At 41.9% G+C, this 23,593-nt stretch overlaps 3 protein-coding genes across 7 annotated transcripts; 2 read left to right on the top strand and 1 right to left on the bottom strand.

Annotated features, from left to right (window-relative positions):
- Positions 1–1,028: 1,028 nt before the first annotated feature.
- On the top strand, positions 1,029–6,195 carry LOC127773962 (uncharacterized). 4 transcript variants are annotated; one of them, XM_052300208.1, is made up of 12 exons: positions 1,029–1,249; positions 2,528–2,617; positions 2,729–3,007; positions 3,156–3,239; positions 3,482–3,658; positions 3,743–3,814; positions 3,899–4,127; positions 4,215–4,410; positions 4,507–4,601; positions 4,705–4,961; positions 5,041–5,116; positions 5,207–6,195. In XM_052300208.1, the coding sequence occupies exons 5-9, from the start codon at positions 3,580–3,582 to the stop codon at positions 4,510–4,512; spliced, it is 582 nt and encodes a 193-aa protein (XP_052156168.1). In that variant the 5' UTR covers positions 1,029–1,249; positions 2,528–2,617; positions 2,729–3,007; positions 3,156–3,239; positions 3,482–3,579; the 3' UTR covers positions 4,513–4,601; positions 4,705–4,961; positions 5,041–5,116; positions 5,207–6,195. The 4 variants fall into 4 exon arrangements, with proteins under 4 accessions (XP_052156168.1, XP_052156171.1, XP_052156170.1 ...); XM_052300211.1 differs by having other exon boundaries at positions 3,153–3,239; XM_052300210.1 differs by having other exon boundaries at positions 2,726–3,007.
- Positions 6,196–8,379: 2,184 nt separating this feature from the next.
- LOC127774333 (uncharacterized) lies at positions 8,380–12,347 on the bottom strand. Of its 2 annotated transcripts, none has more exons than XM_052300557.1 (3): positions 12,056–12,347; positions 10,923–11,201; positions 8,380–9,931 (listed from the first exon to the last, which is right to left on the bottom strand). In XM_052300557.1, exons 1-3 carry the CDS (start codon positions 12,155–12,157, stop codon positions 8,753–8,755), a joined length of 1,560 nt encoding a protein of 519 aa, XP_052156517.1. In that variant the 5' UTR covers positions 12,158–12,347; the 3' UTR covers positions 8,380–8,752. The 2 variants fall into 2 exon arrangements, with proteins under 2 accessions (XP_052156517.1, XP_052156518.1); XM_052300558.1 differs by having other exon boundaries at positions 10,923–11,198.
- A 4,660-nt stretch (positions 12,348–17,007) lies between these two features.
- Positions 17,008–20,186, top strand: LOC127775222 (3-deoxy-manno-octulosonate cytidylyltransferase). The gene is made up of 8 exons (XM_052301553.1): positions 17,008–17,322; positions 18,132–18,177; positions 18,430–18,516; positions 18,608–18,732; positions 18,996–19,135; positions 19,215–19,266; positions 19,372–19,482; positions 19,812–20,186. Exons 1-8 carry the CDS (start codon positions 17,083–17,085, stop codon positions 19,902–19,904), a joined length of 894 nt encoding a protein of 297 aa, XP_052157513.1. The 5' UTR covers positions 17,008–17,082; the 3' UTR covers positions 19,905–20,186.
- Positions 20,187–23,593: the final 3,407 nt, after the last annotated feature.

Raw genomic sequence — 23,593 nt, 5'->3', positions numbered from 1 at the left:
GCCGGATTCGGCTGACGACGTTGATTCGGGGTGCCACGCGATCTCTGCCACCGCGGCTGCCTTCGTCGCCGAGGTCTGGGCCACCATCCACCACCGCCATGCTTGCCTTGTCCGCCGCTGTCGTCATCGAGCCTGCCATCCGCGCAACTGCAGCTGGCAGCAGCTGCGCAGCGCCGGCGTCGTCTTTCCCACCATCCACGCAGGCGCCGCCGGCATCATTTGGCCCGCCAGTCGTTGCAGTCATCGCCACCGCCTTGCTCGCAGTCGCCATCCGCTGCTGTCGCCATCAGGGGGAGAAAGGAGGAAGAGGAGGGAGAAAAGGAGGAAGAAGAAGATGGGTAATAGAGGCGATGGGTTACATTGTGATAGACTTGAAATAGAGGATATAGATGGAGATGCTGTTGAAGTGAGTAACGAGTTTGGTTATCCAAATCAATTGGAGTATTACGCTGTGCGACCTCTGTTGCAGTAGTAGTACTAGACTACTGGTAGTACTTTAGGGCATCCACAATATAGTCTAAAAGTGGTCCATAAGTAATACAATATGTGATTCAGCCACCTAGCAACATTGTGAAACTAGTCCATAGCAGCAAAGAAATAACAAAAGCTACCTATAAGCATATGGGTTGCCCATAGAGAATAAAGGATATTATTTGTCTCTACCTCTTCTTTCCTCCTAATACTATTTGCTATCCATATACATTGTGAATATTACAATAGTTAAAGTTTATATATATGGGTCATATCTATGTGGACTACTTACATTGTTATTGCCCTTAGTACTAGTATCCACCGATATCTCCCGCGGGGGCATTAACTTTTTGTTATATTTAGATTTAGCATTTAAGTATTATCACCATGACACGTAAATCTAAACGTGTTTATGATATATAAGTATCTAACTATGGTTAGTTTAGTTCTTAACTTTTTTTTAAAACAACTTTCAACTTTTCATCATATGACACGAGCGTCGGCCTGGACCACTCCACCATAAATAAAGTAACTGGAGTAGTGGAGTAGTACTGTAGTACTACCTTCTCTCAGTCTTCTTCACTTGTTCTTTGGACTACAGTATGGAGTACTACTCCAGCTCCAGTCCTGGTTCCCCTTCCCATCCTCCCACTCCCACCGATGGAGGGTCGGGCCGTCGGGATCGCCTTTGCCACCGTCTTCCCCGCCGCTTCCTCACCACCCAACCTTTTCTGCTCGCGGCCAACGCGGCCCGCCGGCGCCGACGAGCCGCAGGAAGGTGGCAATATCCCTTTTCTCATCGCTCCGCCGCTTCCTGCATTTTTTGTACTCCTACTGAGTTTCTTTTATTTCCGCCTAGATGAACTATATGTGTTGCTTTCAAGCAAAATATGGTTCATTACGGCATGCATCATTCACAAAAAAAAAAGGGGGGGTTGGGGCCAAGAATCGTGTGTTACTCCCTCCTAAGAGCAAGTTTAATAGTATAGCCCATTACTAGCTCCAATTTATCTATAGCCAATCTAATAGCTAATTCATACAATAGTTGCTTACTATACTATTAATATATGGTCTTACATGTCATATACATATTGCGTCTTAGATTCCGCGCTACAGCTGGCTACAGATTTGTAGCCTGCTGCTCTTCTCTCTCATCTTTCATCTCATTAAAATATGTTTACAGCTAACTAATAGCCTGCTATTGTACCTACTCTAAAAATAAAAGTCTAAGTCCTATATTTCATTCTATAGTTTTCCTAAAAGTCCAACTCCTATTTATAGTCACTATGTGCTATATTGATTTTTTTATCGGAATTCAAGAAATTATTTTAGTATTTATTGGTTGCATGTTTATTGGTTCTATCACATGAGTTAACTACACATTGGTCTTAGTGTAAAAAGAAATACTCCCTCCATTCCATAATATAAGGCACAACTACTTCTTAAAGTTGTTTCATAATATAAGAGCAGGTACAATAGCAGACTATTAGCCAGCTGCAAATATATTTTAATGAGATAAAACATGAGAGAGAAGAGCAGCGGGCTACAGATCTGTAGCCAGCTGCAGCACGGACTCTAAGACGCAATGTGTGTATGCCATATGGGACCATATATTAATAGTATAGTAAGCAACTATTGTATGAATTGGCTTTTAGATTGGCTATATATGGATTGGAGCCAGTAGTGGGCTATACTATTAAACTTGCTCTAAGGCATGCATGTCATTAGCTAGCACCTCTTTTTTACTAAAATATTATTATTTAAATCCTACACCATAAGATCTCTAATTTTATTGGGTGCATGCATTCTATTTATTAAGGTAACCCAATCTATGAGATGATAATAATTATTTCTTGGTCTTTGGGTTAAGAGTGATTGTGCCTTATATTTTGGAATTGAGGGAGTAGGTCTTAGACTTTTGGAACAAGGGAGTATTATATTAGGGATTACATCGAGATGTTGATCAAAGCCAAGAGTGTTTTGATTTTTGAAGCGTAAAAATGTTATTTACTCTGTTCTTCTTCTCTTTTTTTCTTCTTTTTTTGCATCAATGAAGGGCAAATGTATAGCTTGAAGTGATACTCAGGACGATAACACTGACCCGAGCAATAGCGATAGCCATGGCCTGAACGACCTGCCTGCCAAGGTTCGCCGCTAATCTCTTCATCCCAAGCAAAAGCTTACTAAATCGATTCTAGAAGTAATCCTGTCACGACCATTTTTTTTATTTTTTATTATTATTTTTTTTGCATAGCAGCTGCCCTTGCAGGATTTGGGACGTCATCTTGCCGAACGATGCGCGCAGCTGTTGGATGAGGCTATGAGAGAAATCAAAATTTTAACTCAGGAAACGCAAGAAGTCATGCAGGCATTGGCCTCGAAACACAGTGAGGAATTCACCCTCGTTATTTCAGATGTAATGAAGCCATCCAGGCAGAGCACGATCAAGTGAATGCTCGATTACATCGTGGAATCGAAGATGCGGATGCTGCCGATGTGCAGGCAGCAGCAAAGCGAAAAGCTGCATGACTACACGGTAAGCTCACACATTAACAGTATGTTTACTAGTAGTACCATTTTTCGTTGGGCCTATCAGTGACCATTTGGTTCCATTAGTAAAGGTTATAATACATTTTCAAAGTGAAAAACACTTACAATTCCTGTCCACCCGCATGTCGAAGAAGGTGCCAAGACTACTCGTAAACGAAGCAAGTTGTCACGCGTGGCTTCTGCAGCCAATAGATCCCAAGCCCCCGTTGATTTGAGAGGTATTTCGTTTCACATGGTGCTGCACTTTTCCGTAAAATTTGATGATTTCACACTATTCGCTACCACTTTGATGGTACTAACACTTGTGATAATGACTTATGGGACCGACTGAGTCTATGGCAATAAGCCAAGATGTCAAATAAGCGAAGCCCAATTTGTAAACTGTAAAAGAAAATCAAATCTCTTGCATTTTTCCACTGCATATATACTCATGACACAAACATTTGAATCACATTCACAGGTGACTTGTTAGGGCCAAGCAACTCGGAAAATGAAGCAAGCGAGCATATAGACCAACAAAGCTATCAAGCTGTTGACCATGCAAATCCGATATTGGGCATGGCCCCTACTGCGCATCACCGTCCATTGAACTCATCAGCCCAAGTGACGGCAGCAGTCCACCATGAGCTGGATCAAGGTTAGCTTGCCAAAAAAAGAGTAAAAACACTGAATACTTGAATACTTGTGCAGTAATGGGACTATTTTTTTCCCCACAATGCAGGATTCCAAATGCAAGACAAATGTGGCCTTGAATGGTTGGTATCAGCAGCAGCTGTGGGAGAAGCCACCATGAGTACGCATACATGCCTCATATCCTTCAACCCACCCCACGCATACTTTAGAGAATGAAATGCATCTGTCGTGTTTTATGTTGCAGGAGCCAGTGCCACATTGGATCAAAGCAACGATGACAACCTCGCGGTTGTCACGTGCCAACGACAACCAGAACATTGCGAGACACAGATGACGAAAGAGGTGGCATGTCCAAGGCCAGCTTGCATGTCACCATTTTCAATGCCCATACTTCACGAATGGCCAAATGCTAAATTAGCTCGGAGGTTGTACCGTTGGCTGGAGTTGAAGTCACGTGATGAAGATATAACCGGGTCTGTGAAAAACAATCTTTAAAAATGTGTGAATTTTCATTACAAATAAACTTTGTGTTGCTTATTAATTGTTTATCCTATATGAAGGGTTTGGTTCAAGCACGACAAGCCTACACCAATTGAGATAAGTGCCATGAAGCTCAAAATGCAGGTCACCCACGGTGGCAATCTATGTATGGACCTTTGTTCGGCATTTATCAGACTCTACCAACAGTTAGATGCCAAGATGAATACAAACCCATCTGGACAGCGTTGGCGCCACTTCTTCCCACCCCAATTTGCGGTACACCAACATCCCCAACATTTGTAAAAACATAAATCGTGGTTAAATAATGATCAAAGCTTGATGTCTTTTCCCCTTGATTTTGGTTTTATAAAGCTTTGATGATTGAGCCAAACTTCAGTTCCATGAAAGAAGTCAGTGACATGTTTGATCAACGTGTTAATGGCTACAAAATACAGAACTGTCAACTGGTACAGATTTTCAAGACAAAACAAGCCTTTGTGTTTTTATTATCAATTCTCCTTGGATCATCACATATACTGGCTAGTGAAACATTTTATGTGGAAACTACAGCTCATTGCCCCAGTTGAACTAGCTGGCGGTACATGGTCATGCTACATTTGGGACATGGAGAAGAGGCAAATGCACATTTTGGACCCTGTCTTGCAGCAGCGGGTGACTTACAATGTGAGTGCTAAGCACCATCGAACAGCCACAATGATCCACGCAGGCCTGTTAACATGTATAAACAAATTCTTTGGCGGCTGGGATATTAACCCAAACGAATGGATGTTTTCGTACTACACAGGGATTAGCCCAAGGAGCAAAAGGTGAGTAGCTTCTGCCAATGCCACAGAAAAAAGAGAGAGATTCATCCCATTACAAATTTAACTCATTTTGCTGCTGCAGTAGGAACTCTGGTTTTTACACATTATACTACTCGCGTGAGTTCCATGATGGCAAGCTGCAGAGAAGTCTAGATTCGGTGAGCACACGGCGTTGATACATTTCCTTATGTTTTTTTCTCCAATTTGTGTAACCTGAAAATAATGATTCCTCAATTCTCCATCGGCAGGGTAGTATTACTGCCTTGCGCGAGGATCTTTTGTACCAGCACCTGACTATGGAAGGGAACTACGCCGAGCTGCCAAGTCACATTGCGAGATACTTGGAATAGTTGTACCAAGTGTCATGCTGGTCGTTTAACCTTTTGCTAGTATGTTTATGCTGCAAGTATCTAACGAGAATTTCCCAAGAAATCTCCTTTATCTAAAAAAAAACTAGGCGTCTAGATAAGCCAGTGTTTTCTGTTGATAATAGTGTTGCACTGAATAAATGTATAGCAGCTAAGTTGTTTTAGTGGTTAGTACCATTTAGCAGAAACCTTTTTGTATGGCTCCCAGCATGTTACTCTTTGGAGGAGTATCACTGAAAGAATGGGTTTTCTGAGTACCTCTTTAATTCAGTAGTTTTTTTTTTTGCAAGGAATTCAGTAGTTAAATTTGACAGTAGAATCATCTGCTTCTCTCTCTCTCTCTCTCTCTCTTTCATTTGCAGAGTATCGACTCATCCCTCACAAGTGAAAAAAGGGAACAGTAATGGAAGCAAGCATAAGAGCAACATTTGTGCAAGACCTGCTGATATACTACTCTATCAGGAGATTAATAAATCAGGATGAGCCTAAGAAATGAATAGATTCATGGGTAAACCCTGGTGCATAGTTGCAAAGGTAAGTGCCCTACCAAAGAAGCTGAATGTAATATCCATGGCAGATAGGCATGCTTCTGGGGCACCAAGATGTCGTTTGCTCCAGTATGGTGCAGCAGAGTTGATAAGGCCATGGGGCTTTTTATGTTATTGTAACTGGTGTATATCTTCAGTTACATGACAGTTGACATTTTAAGTTAGGGACAATTGCTCCTTTGACCCTATTCTGAACTATAACTAAATTTGACCCTACCTTTTAGGTTTGCTTATTTGATCCTGCTTTTCAAAATTGAAGTTGCCGTTTGGCCCAGGTTTCGTCACACCTCATTTAAAAAATAGAAAAAAAATATTTTTTTATGCCACAATGGACTAAAATACCCTTGTACACATCAATATTCTCTTATCCTCTCCCTCTCATCTCTCTCACCGGAGCTTGTCTCCCTCTCCTCTTTCTCGCCGGAAATGGGAGGGATGGCGGCAGCGGCTCGACAAGGCGGAGGACGGTGGCGGCGGCGGCATGTGAGGGATGGTGGTGGCTCGATGAAGAGGAGGGTCGGCGGCGGTGGTTCGGCGGGGCGGAGGAGCGGTGGCGGCGGCGGCTCGACGACGAGGAGGGGTGATGGTCGAGGCAACCAGGCGACGGATCCGGCGGATGCGGTGTTCTGCGGGGAGGTAGGGAGCGCCGGCGGCGGCGACGCACGGAGGAAGGAAGCGCCGGTGCACGGAGCAGCGGAGCCGGTGGGCGGAGGGAGGAGTGGTGGCCGCCGCCGCCCCTCGGCAAGTACCTCCGCCGTCGCCGCCGCCGGTGGTTTTCATTGTGCCGAGCCGACCGTCGCTGGTGGTCTTCCTCGTGCCGAGCCGCCGCCGGTGGACTTCCTCGTCACCAAGCTGCAGCCGCCACCGCCGCTCATCTGCCGCCAGCGGCGGCCCTCCTCGTCGCCGAGCCGACGTTGCCCTCTGCCGCCGCTCCTCCCGCCGCCCCCTGTTGCTGCTCCTCAGTGGCGCGGTGATCTGCTGCTTGACATTTTTTCCTTTTTTTTTTGTTTTTCTGGTAGACATAAATTTGCACCATGTATTTGTGTTTGAGGCAATATACACTGATAAGTGTAATAAAAAACTTTGAGAAACTGGGTTAAATTCATAAGGGTATAAATGGAACTTTTGTGTTGAGTTAACACCGTCATCTTGCCTTCACGGAATAGGGCCAAGTTCCATCTTCGTTTCAAAAAAAGAGGATCAAATGAGTAAACTTGAAAAAACATGGTATTAGTAGTTAGTCTTTAAAATAGGGTAAAAACGCAATTGCCCCAAGTTACTGCTCACCACCAGATGTTTGCACTCCCTCTAGGTTGGACAATGACACGGTCTCTTAAAAAATAAATTTGACCAATATTTTCTATTACGATATATATAGAAATACCTACAAATATTTAATAATTGTCTTTATACAGAATGCTATGCAGTCTGTCATACTTTTGTGGGGGCAATAGGAATCTATTCAGTGTACAACCATTTGGATTTGGAAGATGAAGTCCAATGATGAGACATCTATAACACAATGACACTATGTCGCAGCATTGTTCGCGATATTTCCTCCGTCCCAAAAATATAAGGAATTTTAGTGGGATGTGATGCATTTAAATACTACGAATCTGTAAAAAAAAATATTATATTATAGGACTGAGGGAGTACTGCTGACCAACAAATGTAAACGGCATGAGCGCTGTGACAATCTGATGGAAGGGATCGATGCGGGCATCTGGTTTCTAACCTGCTGTGCACGGCACGAGTGTGCGTCTGCCTGAAGATTTTCTGGCAAACACTGAAGAGATTTTCAGAGGTACTAGTAGAAGGATTCCGCCGGGGGAAGGGTTCCGTTGGTGCAGTGGCAGTGCGTCATTGGCGGTGGCGCGTGTGACGCCAAGCGGCTCAAGTGACACGGGAATCTGGATGGTTTTCTGGCTGCCGTAGTGCCGTGTGTGAATTGCTTGGGCCGGTTCAGTCCTAGGCCTCCCGGGCAATTGTGCCCGATATCTGAATCCGATGCTTTAGTTGAAAATTTGAACCCTTGTTCTGATAATGACCTCGCCCTCCGTCCTAAAAAAGATTTGATTTCTATGCTTTTCTGCAGTTGGCAGCTGGCTAGGCACGACTCTAATGAATATTCTGTTCGGCAGAAAACAAGTTGCCAGTTTGCCTTCCTCTATGCTTTTCTTGTTTGGAGGAAAAACAAGCCAAACCTGTGCTTCTATGTTGGCCTAATTTGTGGACCAAATAAGATTGTCGGCGGTCTGAAGCCACATACTCCAATATTTGGAAAACATTACTTTTTCCCTACAGACTCAAACAAACCTTTTCTACATGGCAAAATATATGTGAAGTCAAGATAAGCAGAGATAATTTGTGCTTACTAGAGGGGGGAAAGGACAGCGCCACACCAGGATTTGTGCGTAGGGGGAAAGGGTAGAGTACATGTACACTGCTCAAGACTCGAGCCACAACATTGCAGGACTTTAGGAGTAGACAGTTGCACACTTGACAAGAAGGTGAAAACAACAAATTTCTCATATCTTCGTATTGCAAACATGCGTATGCAAGTCCACAAAAGGTTACAAGCATATATGTCCATTAAAAGGTAGGACACATGCCAACAATCATCATATTAACTAAACTAGCAGTATTATTTCATCACAATCCTCCAGCTGAAAAAAATAAGCTGCAGGATATGTACCAATCTGCTGGCTGTTTAAAAAGATGCCAGACGAAATACCTTAGCAAAGCTGAAAGGCTTCCCATGATAGTAAGATATCATAATATTTCACAGGAACAAGCCAACAAACCACATGCAGCGGTTCCAAACTGGCTTGTTCATTCTCGGCTACTCGCCACCTCATCGCCACCAGAGATCTGCTTGTCAAGCGAGGTGTTTGAACTCTACATTCTGTCCAGCAGTAGCCATTCGAAGTGCCATGCTCTCAGCTTGATCCTTAAAGTAACCCATACGAGCAACCTTTTCAACCATGTCTATTGGATGATTCTGCAGAGACTGTGGTCCTAAATGATGAAGCACCATGGGAGCACTAGACTGGGCTTGTTGAGGAAGGACAGCAACAACAGTAGCAGCATTGTTGGACGGATTTCCATAAGCAGTGTTATAGGCCTGGGCATTCCCCTGTACTGTATATGAGGCAACACCATGTAGGCTGACCTTGCTTGGTTTAAATGAGCCATTACCAAGCGATTGAATTTGCGGTGGCTGCTGAGGCTGGACGCTATGCTCAGCCAGTGGAACTGAAATTGTGTTGCTTTGCACATAAACAGGAGCGACTTCATGATGATTCCTTTGGGACGAGGAAATTGTAGAGTAGGAAGGCTGCATAGCCATGCTTCTCGAGCGTGGCTCACTATTAGCACAGGCAGGTTGTTGAGATCCATAAGGAGGGTACAACAGTGTGACATGTGGTGCACTTTGAGCCTGTGGAGAAGAAGTTTGCATTTGAACTATCTGTGCTGGAACTTGCTGAATATTGTTGTAATGCTGCTGTTGCACAACCTGTGGCTGTGGCTGCCTTGCCTGGTGAACTTGCTGGCCAGTTTGATGTGCCCATTGCTGCTGAGGTTGAAGGTAGAAGTCTGGGGCCTGACTTGTCACCTGTTGTGCCTCAACTACAGTCTGTGGCGTATTCTGGGTATGTCGCTGCACAGGTTGAGGTGCAGGTTGAAATGGTTGGGCCTGCCTGTGCTCAACATGAGCTTGGTTTTGCATACAGTACATGGTGGCTTGGTTCATGTGCTGCTGGTCTTGCTGAGTGCTCAATGAGACTGGGACCAGTTGCTGCAGAACAAGCCCATTGCAACTTTGGAATTGCATAGCAGGAGATTGGGCAGCATTTACTTGATGCAGAGGCACAAGGGCAAGCTCATGTTTTGCAACTGGCATGCTGCCGTCGATTTCCTTTGTCATAAGAACTGATGGAGCAGTACCTTCGCTTTTCTGTGCAGATTCCTCATGTAATATTTGAAGTTTAGTTAGTTCCTTCTGGGTTTCAGCAAGCTCTTGCTTATCCTGCAGAACCTGTACAGAGTTTTGAACCTGGCAAGAAAGATAGTGCTAGTTATGAGTTATGATAAGTAGTTTGGTTTTTTTTTAAGAAGACAATTGCAAGAGGAAGTGGGAAAAATCATGTTAAATATTAGCTATGCAGTTTATCCCGGTTGGCTGTCTACGCATCAATATCTACAGAACAAAGTTCTACTTGAAAAATTATCTAGACCAAGCAATCAAGTGCTCCCTCCGTCCTACAAAAAACAAACCTAGAACAGGATGTAACACATCCTAGTACTATGAATCTAGACAGATGGTAGCATGTTCCTAATCTTAAGCTCATTCTGAAACTTATCACATCATGAATTCTTGCACTAATCATAGGTGGATGTGTTTGTGTTGTTCTAGAATGGCCTGTTTTACTTGCAAGATGTGCTGAATTGCGAAATATATCATGTGCCCTGTAGTCAAATATATATACATGTATTGTTACATTGAATTTTCAATTGAAGAAGGTGGTGATGCTTTAGTGCTTTACACTACATCCATCCTCCCACCCCTCATTTCATATAAAAATCTTCAAACCAACATGTGTGATCTCCATCTCCATGGACCTAACCATTTGCCCAACTTTGGTGCTCATTTAAAAACCCGTGTATAAATGGAGGAATTAGCAAATATGCTTTAGTTTAGAGAAAATCAACTCTACATGTAAATTATGCACTTTACAATACACCTTTTTCACCATTAACTAAATATCCTAAAAGGAGCTGGAAACCTAGGAGGAAAAATACAAAAGTTATGTAACTAGAGGTTTGTGCTATAGTCATCCTCTTACATTCCCATTGGCTTATGTATTCATCATTAGTATAGAATAATAATTTGCCCAACATTTTTATAAGTCCAAATGGAATAGACAATAGTTTAGCTAAGCATAGTTAAGGTGCTGCTATTAGAGCACAAAAATTCAGTCCACACCACTTTGCTACTCAATTCTCAGTTACTGCTTATCAAAATGTCAATGTAAAGCACAACATACCTCTTTCACATGCTTTTCGAGGCAACGGAAGTTAATATTTGCTTCACCATGGTAATCCATCACATCACTTCGTAATTCTCCAATTGACCTTTCCAGCTTATAGCAATACAGCTCCAACTGTGATAGCCTCCCACTGATGACATCCAGTGTATTCACCAAGTTGTCTGCTTGTTTCTTCATGCAGCTCTCTATAGCTTCCGTTATTATTTCTCTGGAATAAGTTTCTTGTTCATGGATATTAACAAGTGACCTCAGCAGCCGGTTGTCCTGGAAATCCTGCTTTATTGAAGAAAGGAAAATATGCTAAGGACCAGATGTTTTGAGCCTATAGAATCATGGCAAGGAAAAGAAAAACTATGTAGATTTTGCCAAAAGCCTAGCAAACGTGATTTAAGCTAAGAAATATAATACGTTCATATGTGTTGATAAAGGGTGAACATCACCAAGTTGACTCCAGATCTTCATCTGGTTACAACGTACAAGTTACAAGAAATGTATATTGATAGCTAACACACCCAACGAATGATTACTTCCCGGCGTGTTTAAATCTAAACAGCAGAAGAAGCAAATTCGGAAGATGTAACAGTAGAACGACCAAAAAAATCTAAAGATAACAGAAGTGATATGTCACGACAACACCTAAGATTTGATTATAAACACGATGAGAAGTAAATCAAAACTAGCATATCCGCAGCAAGCACACAGGACAAATCCCTCAAAAATTTGCAGCTAGCGTTTTGCACAAGGAACAGTGAAAGTGTGAAACCCTAGTCGTAACGAAACACCCGCAAATCCCACAAATCGGCCAAAATTAAGACGAAATCTCCACATGAAAACGAAAAGTGGGCTGTCTCGTTCATTTCTGAAATTCAAATCGGTCAGAACAAATCACATAGAACAGTGTGCAACCTCGCACATCATCGAAATGGTTGACGAGCTCGCAGATCCACCGCTACGCACAAACAACAGACGAGAACTCCCAACCTTTCCCCGCATCTCCACGAAATCAGAAGCAGACAGCAAAAAGCTGCACCCCCCCCCCCCCCCCCCCAAGGCGAGAGTCGAGCCACCGTTCTCACCAACACACACCCAGAACGAAGCAAAACATCACCGAACACAGAGATCTCGCTCACCTCTCGGCGGAGCGTCTGGTCAAAGGAGCACCGCGCCGGGTCGGCGGAGAGGCCGAAGGCGCCGGAGACGGAGGCTGCGGCGGGCCGCGCCGGGGACGCCATGCGGCGGCGGTGGCTTGCTGCTGCGCTAGGGTTTCCTCCGCTGCGCTGCGCCGCGATGCGATGGTCGGGGAAGCGAGGAGGAGGAGGCGTGGGTGGGGAGGAGTGGAAGCGAAGAGAGGGAAGAGGAAGAGGAGAAAAGGAGGAGTAAAAGGTAAAGAAAAGTGGAGAGTGGAGACGAGTTGGGTTTGTTCCAAGCGGGGACGGAATAAATACGGAGAGAAAGGAAAAGGGAAAAAGAAAAGAAAAAGAAAAAGGAAAAATAGGCGGGGGGGTGAAAGGCTCAAGGCGGGTGGCGGGTCAGAATCCGGGGCGGGTTTGGCGTGTGGTGGTGGGGCTCGTGATCCGCGCGCGGGGTCAAATGGCCGCCGGCCGTGTTCGCTGCATCCCCCGTACGCGACGACTGTGGACGAGGAAGGAGGAGGACGCCGCGCGGCCGCTTCCACCAAGTCGCCGGCGTTTTCCACGATCATGGATTGGAAGGCATGGATTTTTTTTTTATTTAAAGAAAAAGAAGTCATCAGCCAAAACGCGGGTCAGTTTGAAATATTTGAACGAACTGTTAGTACTATAATTTTTCTATTTATTATATAGATAAATAAAGTTAGCAAATGATTTGTAATAAATGGTCCAAACAATACAGTAGAGAAAAGTATTTTTTTAAAAAAAATGTGTTTTTTTCGAAGCGTTAAATAACTAATCCATTTCAATAAATCGAGAGATAATACTGCCTTCGTATTTTAAATAGGTGACATTGTTGACTTTTGGAATAATGTTTGATCATTTATCTTAAAAGTTGTACTTAAAAGTTTTTCAATGATAAAACATGTTACAGCAAAATAAATTATATGTACATATTTTTTTTAATAAAACGAGCTGGCAAATGTCATGAAAAGTCTATTAAATTTTAAAAACAATGAGTGTAACAGGACCGACGTTTAGGTTTGAGTGGTTTTCTTTCTTATAACGCTTAAAAGCCAAAAAAAAAGTCAATTTAAAAGCCTAAACCAACCAGATTAAGATCTCGTTCTTTTCTCCAATAAAAGTTGGATGAATATGAAGATAAAGATTTTCGTGTCATGCTTTTCAAACTGCTAAACGGTGTGTCTCTTACGAAAACTTTTTATATGAAATTGCTCTAAAATATCATATTAATCTATTTTCAACTTTGTAATAATTAAAACTTAATTAATAATACGTTAATAGCAACTCGTTTTGCGTAAAAAACTTAATCTTCATCTTAATCTTCAGGGGAAAAGAACACCACCTAAGCCAAAACAAGATGCAGCTTAGTTACCCTCTGACATTATCTTCCGTTTTGATTCGATGTTAGTCGTCAGTGTTGTTATCTCTATCTTTAACCTTTAACGTTGTATTATAAGTAGTTTTTTTAATTAAGCCGTAATTTTACAATTTACAGTAGCTATAATAACTGGTTATAGTTTATTTGTGTCAGGGTTATAGATACCACATACCTAATAGTAGTTGGCTAAATCTCGGCAGGACCCACCACATACCATGTCCTATACGGAAACAACCTGCGGATATAGGAGGAGTTCTACATAAGGAAAGACAACCAAAGTTCTACATGAAAACGACAAGTACTACTCGGATTATATCCATATTGGTTTCCCTAGTTCTACTTGGACAATGGGACACCTATGAATATAAATACAAGGCCCCCTAGGAGGAGAGAAGAGGACCACCTCAATCAACACACCCACCACAATCTACGGAACAACAGAAGATCAATATACAAGCCAACATACGCCAAGACAAGATGCCGGATATCGAATTCAGGGATAAGTACGGCTAGTCCCCTACGGTTTCTCCGGATAATGTCAGGAGAGACAAAAGCGCTGTCTCTGATCTCGCCGGGCACGGATTCGAGAAGGAAGACTACCCTGTTGTCGACTACGAGTCAGATCTTCAGACCGCCATGTTGACAACAGTTAGATAGGCTACCCCAAATATTATACTGGTGTGATTATGGTGAATAAGAGCAATACCGGCTTCGGCCAACAGGATGCAGGGTTATTACATGACAATTCAGGGGCCCGAACCTGTATAAAAATCCATGTCCCCATCTCTTTTACCTCAATCTCGTATATAACCTAGTACCAACGATCCCAATACTATGCAAATACCGGAATTGCGACATCAAACGTCGACAATTTGAAGCATGAATGAAAATGAATTTTATTATAAAAATAGACTTTATTGTTTGCTGATTGATTTGTAAGCCGTATCCAACATTTTAAATTATTATATGTATTTTTTATCATATTTTATTTTTTGGTTGTGTATTTTTATTAACCCTTAAGAGTAGAAACATACAAGTAATGTTCTAAAAATCTTTTGACTCGTTTATTTCTTTTGGGAGGTTTTAACCGGAGACCCGAAGTCAACCAATATGCCACAAAAACATCAGCCGAAAATTCTAAAAAGTTTAATTAAGATCTGTAGCACCCAGAAGGAAATAGAAACAAATGCTGTGGAACACTCTAGACAAGTTTTGACTTGTTCCGAACATTAGTTACAGTACTAGTACTTGCATTTTTACAATTGGAAAGGCTAGTTGGCGAAGCCAAGTCAGTAGACAAACGTGCTTTGATCTCTGCATCGATTTGTATACTTACGTTATTAGTACTCCTATTAAACAAGTAAAACGTACTACTCCTACTTATACATGCGTTTTAAAAATGAACGCCAGGCAAATCGCATCGGCAAGTTGGAATTAAAGAAAACCCCAATTTGGCGAGTCAAATACGCATTACAGCTTATCAAAAGTTCCAAGTTGCGTACAATCATAGACTAAGTTATCGTAAGTACGTGCTTAATTATTCCAGGATTTTTTTCTTCTTCCGCATTCTCCCCTAACTAACCTAGAAACTTCGATTTCCTACTACTGCTGGTAAGCAGTGCAGCATCCACACATCACAAAAACCACAATAATAAAAAAAACGATTTGAATTCTCATTCTACCACCAATCCGGTGGTTAATAATTCTGGTGTGATTGCGAACCGAACGAATCGAACGGGAGGCCACGGTGGCGTTTGTGGATAGACACGAGGGAAAAGGATTCCGACCCCATTGTTTATCCTACTATAGGACAGAGGCGGAACTAGGGTATTGAGCGGGTGAAACCTGGTCAAGAAAATGTTATAGCTATAACTATTTTTTTAAATTACACAGTACAACACATACACTCACAACACACGTGCACTCATCTCTATGAACGCACGCACGCAAACCTATCTATTTTCACCATGTATGCATCACTCTTAATATAAATTTAGACACTCGTATCATCTTAAACTTGATATAAAGTAGAATAAATTAAATAAGTGGCACCTCACTTTATTTCGTTCTAGCTCCGCTAGAGGAAAAGGCAAAACGATATATTTATAAATGAAAAATAAACACTTGTGAATATAACTTTTACATACGTGTTCTCAATGATCTAATAGTGGAGACTAAAAAATAAACTATGATGAAAAATTTCTAAAATCAACTTTAAAATTAAAGTTGAAAAGTTAAATTTTAACTGATAAGTATAAGTATAAATGAAAAGATGATGCGGTTCAATTTCATGGGGACGATACCGACGTCACGATGAATTGGATTCTTGGAGCTAAGAGAAAAATGAAAATGATATGGCCGGATCGAAGCTTAGGTTTGGTGAATTGCTGACGGGTCACGCGCCGTCCCTGCCACACGAAATCTGTGGCCGTGCTTAATTAAATCGGGACAAAAAAAATAGTACTAACAAATTAAGTGGCTGGTAATGTCCCCCTTGATCGATCCCTTTCTGTCACCATTGGCCGCACCCGTCCAAAACGCCGGAAAATGACACGGAATTGAAATGACAGGATTCGAATCCAGCTCGATCAATTCGTTTTCAGAAACTCTCAGAAGCAACTGATTCGTAATATCATTCATTCATTCCCTTGTGCATTTGCATTCAGTTCGTAGGAATTGAGTAATGCTTTGTGTGTGCGTTTGTGATTGCGTCGGTCGGTTTCAGTTCAGGTGCCCTTCGTTGAAGGTAGCTCGAGTTTTTTTCGTAGAAGTGGCCGAGGGAAATGGTCGAGGAGTTGTGCAATTAGCACGTAATCCTCGTACACACGGCGTGTGTTTAATTAGGCGTGTGGATAATTAGCGGTAGCTTTTGTCCATTCATGTCTTGGAATAGACAGCAAGAGCTATGAAATGCACACGTGAAGCATACGAAGAGTTAGTTCGTCCCGCATGGACCAGATGGTGTATTTATGTACACTGCGTGCTACGAGCCAACGACGTGTAGCCTAGGAAGTATATGTTTCACGCGTACGATCTCATCATGCCCCATCTGCAATAAGTCAATTCCGTGCTTAATCAAGCGCTACTTTGTTGACAATAATTGTTGACATTGTCGATGAGACGAGAGATCACTTGATATGCATTTCCCTGCAAGTTAAGTAATGCAAAGAAAATGCTGACGTCGTCAACTCTGTTTCAAGTCTCACGTTTTCTTTAGAAATGCACAAATTTAACGAGATTTTGAGTTTCAACAGTGGTTCACTTCAGTCTCGGTGTGAATCAAGAACAAGAAAATCGGGTGAACTGAGCTACTATTTTTTTTCCTCAGTTTTGATTCCTCATTTGGAGGAGCAATTTTGCACCGGCTTTGGAAGTTACGGTCGAGGGATGCAATTCAATCGAGGGTAAGACATAGGGAGAAAATATAGACTTGCTACTTCCTCGTTGCATCCGTGGCATTTGGGCTAGGCCCAGGGAAGTAGACGGGCCAGGCTAGGTTGGGCCTGGCTGCTTCGGCGGCGCATCAAACTCGCCGCTCACCAGCATCGCGTCGGTGGCACGTGGCGGTCGCAGTCGCAGTCGCAGTGGGGATCAGCGGCGCCGCCGTGCGAAGAAGCCGGCGGAGATGCCGATCTGCCCGCCGTCGTCGGAATCCTCGCCGGCGCCGGGGTTGGGGGGGCGCGCGTTGATCTTCCACGGGCTGGCCCTCGGCGCGGCGGCGGCGGCTGCGGCGGCCGCGGCCTACTTGTACAGGCGGCCGGGCAGGTTCCGCGGCCGCGCGGTGGGCATCATACCGGCGCGCTTCGCCTCCTCCCGCTTCGAGGGGAAGCCGCTCGCCCCCATCCTCGGCAAGCCCATGATACAGGTAGGTCCCGACTCCCGTCCTACCGCCTACGCCACCCGCTTGATTTGCGCTTTTGCTTCGCGTGTTGAGACTGGATCTGAGAGTGCGAGTGGAAAGCTTGTGCTGAGGAATTCAAGCGAGGAAATGGAATCGGTGATGAAAACCCGCGAGATGAGTTCCATTCGTGTTTTCTCGTTGCGATTTGCTGCTGCTGCTGCTGTGCCTGTGGCGTCCTCTTCATCAGGATGCAATTTCACTACAGTAGTAGGCAGTAGCAGCAGCAGCAGTGACTTGCTGAGCTTTCAGTTGGATTCCATTATTGGGAATTGCTCGTTTCGTTACGTGCGACATGGTCGTACGCGTCAAGACCTTCGATATTCTTCTACATGTTAGATGTTGTTATACCATGTCGCAGTTTCTTGGTTGTTTCGAGCTGTGGAATGAGGGTTCTCATTTTGCGTTTCGTCCAGAATTCACATTGTAACATCTCTTTACTTCATAACTACGGCAAATTAGGTGGGGATGCCTAATTTACCCTAAGGACTTTAAGGAGTCCTTTAAAGTGAATGCAATTTTGTTGTATTATTAATATTACTTTGAGCACCGAGGTTAGTGCCACAGACCAGAGCTGTCTGATGAGGGATTATGCTACTTCAAGTTATCTTCTATGTGATTGACATATAGAATGCGCTATTGCCTATTGGATAACGTTGATATGATATCTTGCAAGTTGGTTTGTTGAATAATCTGTGTAGTTCCTCATGTTGGGATTTTTTTTTGTCCTAAGCAGATCTAGTTAGTCCTGAAACTTTTACCTTACACTTTTACAGAGAACATGGGAAAGAGTTAAGTTAGCCTCCTCTTTGGACCATGTTGGTAAGTCCAAGCTCATAAATCTTATATTTAATCTTTTCCTGTTTCTGCTCAAAACATTATGTTTAGTAACATCGTATATTTTGACTTGTGGCCTATCTCTCTTTTGTGACACCATTTGTACAAGTAATTGTTGTTTATAACTTTTCTTTCGTGATATTAGTGGTAGGTGTTTTTGAATCTGCATTGCACATGCTAATCGTTTTGATACTGCCAGTCCACTCAGCCATTCTCACCATTTTCTCTGTGTCATAGTCGTGGCAACGGACGATGAAAGAATAGCTGAATGTTGTAGAGGATTCGGAGCTGATGTAATAATGACATCAGAATCATGCAGAAATGGTACAGCTTATGTTGTTTTGTCATTATTTGCCCTTTCCATGATTACTTGATTAACCCCTACATGTTTTTCGTTGGCATATGCTTCATTTAGGATCTGAGCGTTGCTGTGAGGCTCTTCAAAAGCTAAACAAGCATTATGATATTGTTGTCAATATTCAAGGAGACGAGCCTCTTATCGAACCAGAGATAATAGATGGTGTAGTTATGGCACTACAGGTTGTTACTTATGTAAACTATATCTTGCTAGTTTTTGCAGTTCCCATCAAATAAACAAATTTTTATTAGATATTTTTTTGAACTAGGGCTTTTATTTTATCATAAGCAAGCTTAGACTTGAATACATTGAAAGTTTTAAATTCTTCATTGGAGAATACAGAGTGCACTTGATGTTGCACTCCTATTTATCTTTTACCTTTTGCATCTCCTTTTAATTCACGTAATTTACTTGCTCTAGTGATGTCCTTCAATTTGGCTTGCAGCGAGCTCCTGATGCAGTCTTTAGCACAGCTGTCACTGCACTGAAACCTGAAGATGCATCTGATACAAATCGAGTGAAGTGTGTTTTAGATAACCAGGGTTATGCAATATACTTCTCAAGAGGGCTGATTCCATTTAATAAGTGAGATACTACCTCCGTTTTTTAATAGATGATGCTATTAAATCGATCAAATTGTCACTTGCAATTTTGAACATTTCAGATCAGGGAAAGTCAATCCTCAGTTTCCGTATCTTCTTCATCTGGGCATTGCGGTATTTATCAACTCATACTTCATTCTCAGCTTTGTGTTATTTTCTTTTGGATACTCCTGTAGCCTGTAGTGCCTACTCTTCATAGTGTGCCTTTTTTTCATGAAGGGCTTTGATTCCAAGTTTTTGAAGATCTATCCAGAGCTTCCACCAACTCCATTACAGCTAGAAGAGGATCTCGAGCAACTTAAAGTTCTTGAAAATGGATACAGGATGAAGGTAAGCCAGATAGAAATTGTATTTGTTATTGCTATGCTGTTTTGCTATGACTCCTGGAAAAATTAGGTCATCTGCGTGTTATTGTTGGAAATTCCTGTTTTAGAACAAGTAACATTTATCAATCATACCACAACCCACATCTTATGTTCGTTATAATGCCAAGATGGTGAACTTGTATGGGTCAAAGACAAATTTGTGATGGTAGGCATCAGTGCATGCTATTCATTGTTCAGTATCGTAAGCCTTTATATGGTGTATACAAATGTCGCGTTTGCTAGCTTATGCCTTATACTGCTGAATTGAATTTTCATTATCCTCGTTGATAACAGGTAATCAAAGTTGATCATGATGCCCATGGTGTGGATGCGCCTGAAGATGTTGAGAAAATAGAAGCATTGATGCGTGCAAGGAACATCCTGTAGCATGAAAATGATCGATTTTGTACGTTGTGTGGTTACATGTTTGATTCGACTGTTCGTGTTCTAGTATAGCCTTTCTGAAGAGCACATGAGGTTAATTTGAGTTTGTAAATTAGAAGCTGTTTGAAAGTGGAATTACTGTTTTGAGTGTGCATAGCGTTGCACTTCTTTCTTACAACGTTGAAGGAACATAGCGCATCTCCATTTACTGAAATGGCAGTGCACCTACTTGTATTTACTGTAATTACCAGGCCATACAGTTCGTTTCGAGTTTGTTCTTGTTAATTAAGCTGTTAATGTTAGCGCTTCTCCATCGTTATTGTTATATTTCTCATCGATTATTTGGCTAAGCTTCAAAGCTTGCCTTTGTATCTTCAGTTGTCAATTAACGTAGGGCTAACTCAGTTCACAAAAAAGGACACTAACAAACACCAACCGTTTGCACTTCAGTTTAAAAGCACTAACAAGGAACGACATCACCCAGGAAGTAAAATAATGATCACAAAGCACATAGGAAACCACAAGGGATTACATAAAGATTCTCCATGCATTATTCCTGCAGCATATGCATGGATTCTCCAAACATTGCCGATTTATTATTCGTTCATGCACTCATGCAGTCTGAGTCTGACCAAACCAAACTAAGTCGACGTCACCGTGAGTTACATCCTCTATCATAATAGCACTATTATTATAGACACTGACGACGTGTCGGTAACAATAATGATAGTTATATTATGATAGAAAATCCTCACCCGAAAACGATTATATCATCAGATTAGTGGTGGTGCTGCGGGTCAGGTCCGCCGGGGACTTCCCACTTGCCGCCGCCGCCGACGATCTCCGCCGTCACACTCACCCTGTTCCACGCCCCGCCGCCGCGAGCCGCCGGCGCCGGCGGGTGAAGCCGGCGGCCGTCGCGGGCCGCCATTGCCGGCGTCGCCGCGAAGACGACGATCATGGCGAGCACAATGAGGCACCATACCTGGACAACACGAGGCCTCATCGTCGTCGATCTTCTTCTTCTCGATCGTCGTTAGCTTCAGCTACTGGGGTTCGATCAGTGTTTGATCGCTTGCTGATGGCGTTCACGTACTCCCTGATCGGCTAGCTTATATAGAGAGCGCGAGTGAGGCAGCTGATCACGCCTCATCACAAGTTCACAGTACGTACATGCAAAAACATAACAGGTTCAGATGTGGGTGTATGACCACGTATATCCACGTACTATGTTTCAAATTTTGCTGTCCAGAAATATATACTCCCTCTATTTTTTAATAGATAATACTATTAACTTTTAAACACATGTTTGATTATTTATCTTATTCAAAATTTTCATGCAGATGTATAAGATATAAATCGTATTTAAATTATTTTAAGTAATAAAATAACTCACAACAAAATAAATTATAATTACGTAACCTTTTTATAATAGGACGAATCGTCAAACACGTGACAAAAAGTCAATAGCACGATTTATTAAAATACAGAGGTGTATATAGTTATATATGTGTATTTTTTTTTAAAACGAACCGCACAAGATAGTGCGAGTTTCATGTATTTATAAAGCAGGAGAAAAATACAATCTATAGTCATGGAAGAGCACATACCAGAAAAAGAAAATACAACCACACCGCGATATACGTGTATTCTTAGTTAGTGCAGAGAAAATTATACTTACTTTATTAAAAAGAGAGAAAATCAGAGTGTATATGAGCCAGGACTAGAGCCCAGGGCCGTACCTAAATTGTTAGGGACCGCTGCTAACACAAAATGAGGTTCCAGCAACAACAAATGGGTCCTGATGCAATTTATTCGATTTCTTTACTTAAACAGAAAATAAACTCATTCTAGCCAAATCAGTAGAACGAGATACATTGTTTTGAAGTAAAACATGGAAATTTTAAGGCTCCAAATTTTTAGGGGTTGTGCTATCGCGCACCTTCGTTACATGTCAAATCGACCCGGGCCTTAATCTTAAAAGGTTTTTCATCTCTATCTAAAATCTATCTTGGCATACAGCCCCAGCCACTTAGTCAACTATATTACTCTTAACCAATATATATCCTGAATTGCACGGTGGATTTTTGCCGCTTAGGCACTAGCTATCCTCCTAGCTTAATTGATCGACCACCGTATCTGCAATTCGAGCCTCTTGTCGACTCCTGAATCGTCAATTACAGGGGGTGATTTTACACAGACGTCGAGCGTTTTGCTACGTACTTTTTTACTGCCGATATATATGATCTGTGTCTGCAAGAGCGACAGGCAACAACGTCACGTCGTCACGGAGCAAATGGATAAAAACAGAGCTAGACAACGGCACGATCATTCTGCTGAAATGGTACATGTTTCTTGCAACTGTTTTTCGTGCACAAGTTTGTCTTTTAGACCTAAGCTTAGCAATGGGCTATCAGCACGCAGACAGCCGTTTAATTGGGTTGGGCTCGATCGGATTGGTTCGATCGATCACACCTCTGCGTATATGGATAAGCACGTACGTTAATTACTTGTGGATGCTGAGGGCAAAAGGCTTTTCTGGTCACATCCAAGGATCATCAACTGATCAACATCAATACAAGAATTACATGTGTTATATATCAAAGAGGTGAAAAAGAATCACAACTTTTTATCTCCCTAACAGTTCACTGGATATCAAGAGAGCTAGTGTGTATATATTGTAGTATCACTAGACACTACTAGTAGTTCATCGAACAACTTAGTCAGCATGCATTGCCGAGAGTGGGAAGAAATACCATATCCAATAGCTAGGATAATCTGCATATTGGGATAATTAACTAATCCAAACTTACTTTCTCTAGCCATCATACCCATCACCTTTTTCTTCTTCTTCTTTTTTTTTTTTTTTTTGCCGACAAACAGCTAGCTACTAGCAAACATTGCTGCCATTTAGACCAATTAACTAACTCACTTCTTTAAATGTTATTTTGCTTCTGTCAACACTAGTCACATGGCCGGCCGGTTCAATGCACTAGATCATGCTACTTCATTGGATAATTATCGTAGACTATTAATTTGTTCCACGACTCTAATCTTCTGATGTATTAATTTACTTCCCTTATTCTAAGTTAACTACTATTAAATTTGTTTGTCAAAATATTTAATTGATATCTATAATCGTGTTAACAACCTACTATAACAATTCAGTCAATAATCTATTTGAAACTAGATATAAATTGAATTTGATTCAGCAATTCGGGTGAGCAACTTCCTCATTATCTATAGGCACGTTTCTTAAACGGTTAAATAGAAGGTTTCATAAAAACTTTATATATAAAAGTTTCTTAAAAATATAAAATAATTGATTTTTAAGTTTATAATAGTTAATTAGTCACCTGCTAATACTCTTTTTCCATACCGAGCAAAATCTCATCGAGTTGTTTAAACGGACGGACTATTAGAATTAGACTGATTTTGTTTTCCATACCGAGCAAAACCTCACCGAGTTGTTCAAACGGACGGACCATTAGAGTTAGTCCGATTACGTTGTTTGTTGTTGGAAACTCATACCTCACGCACTAAAACGGAATGACTCATTAGCGCATGATTAATTAAGTATTATTTTTTTAAAAAAATAGATTAATATGGTTTTTTTAAAGCAACTGTACTATATAATTTTTTTAAAAAAACACACCATTTAATAGTTTAAAAAGCGTACACGCAGAAGAGGG

This window comes from Oryza glaberrima, chromosome 5, assembly GCF_000147395.1.
Source record: "Oryza glaberrima chromosome 5, OglaRS2, whole genome shotgun sequence".
Classification (NCBI taxonomy): Eukaryota; Viridiplantae; Streptophyta; class Magnoliopsida; order Poales; family Poaceae; genus Oryza; species Oryza glaberrima.
Note: the sequence above shows the minus strand (reverse complement) of the source record. Positions and strands in the feature narration are given on the sequence as shown.

Excerpts from the sequence above, each read along its gene's own strand:
- LOC127773962 (XM_052300208.1), top strand. The coding sequence starts at position 3,580 with ATGGCCCCTACTGCGCATCACCGTCCATTGAACTCATCAGCCCAAGTG. Across the intron at positions 3,815-3,898 it reads TGTGGGAGAAGCCACCATGA|GAGCCAGTGCCACATTGGAT; the intron begins GTACGCATACAT and ends TTTATGTTGCAG. Across the intron at positions 4,128-4,214 it reads CGTGATGAAGATATAACCGG|GGTTTGGTTCAAGCACGACA; the intron begins GTCTGTGAAAAA and ends TCCTATATGAAG.
- LOC127774333 (XM_052300557.1), bottom strand. The coding sequence starts at position 12,157 with ATGGCGTCCCCGGCGCGGCCCGCCGCAGCCTCCGTCTCCGGCGCCTTC. Across the intron at positions 11,202-12,055 it reads ACCAGACGCTCCGCCGAGAG|CAGGATTTCCAGGACAACCG; the intron begins GTGAGCGAGATC and ends TCTTCAATAAAG. Across the intron at positions 9,932-10,922 it reads TCGAAAAGCATGTGAAAGAG|GTTCAAAACTCTGTACAGGT; the intron begins GTATGTTGTGCT and ends CTTTCTTGCCAG.
- LOC127775222 (XM_052301553.1), top strand. The coding sequence starts at position 17,083 with ATGCCGATCTGCCCGCCGTCGTCGGAATCCTCGCCGGCGCCGGGGTTG. Across the intron at positions 18,733-18,995 it reads GTGTAGTTATGGCACTACAG|CGAGCTCCTGATGCAGTCTT; the intron begins GTTGTTACTTAT and ends TTTGGCTTGCAG. Across the intron at positions 19,483-19,811 it reads AAAATGGATACAGGATGAAG|GTAATCAAAGTTGATCATGA; the intron begins GTAAGCCAGATA and ends CGTTGATAACAG.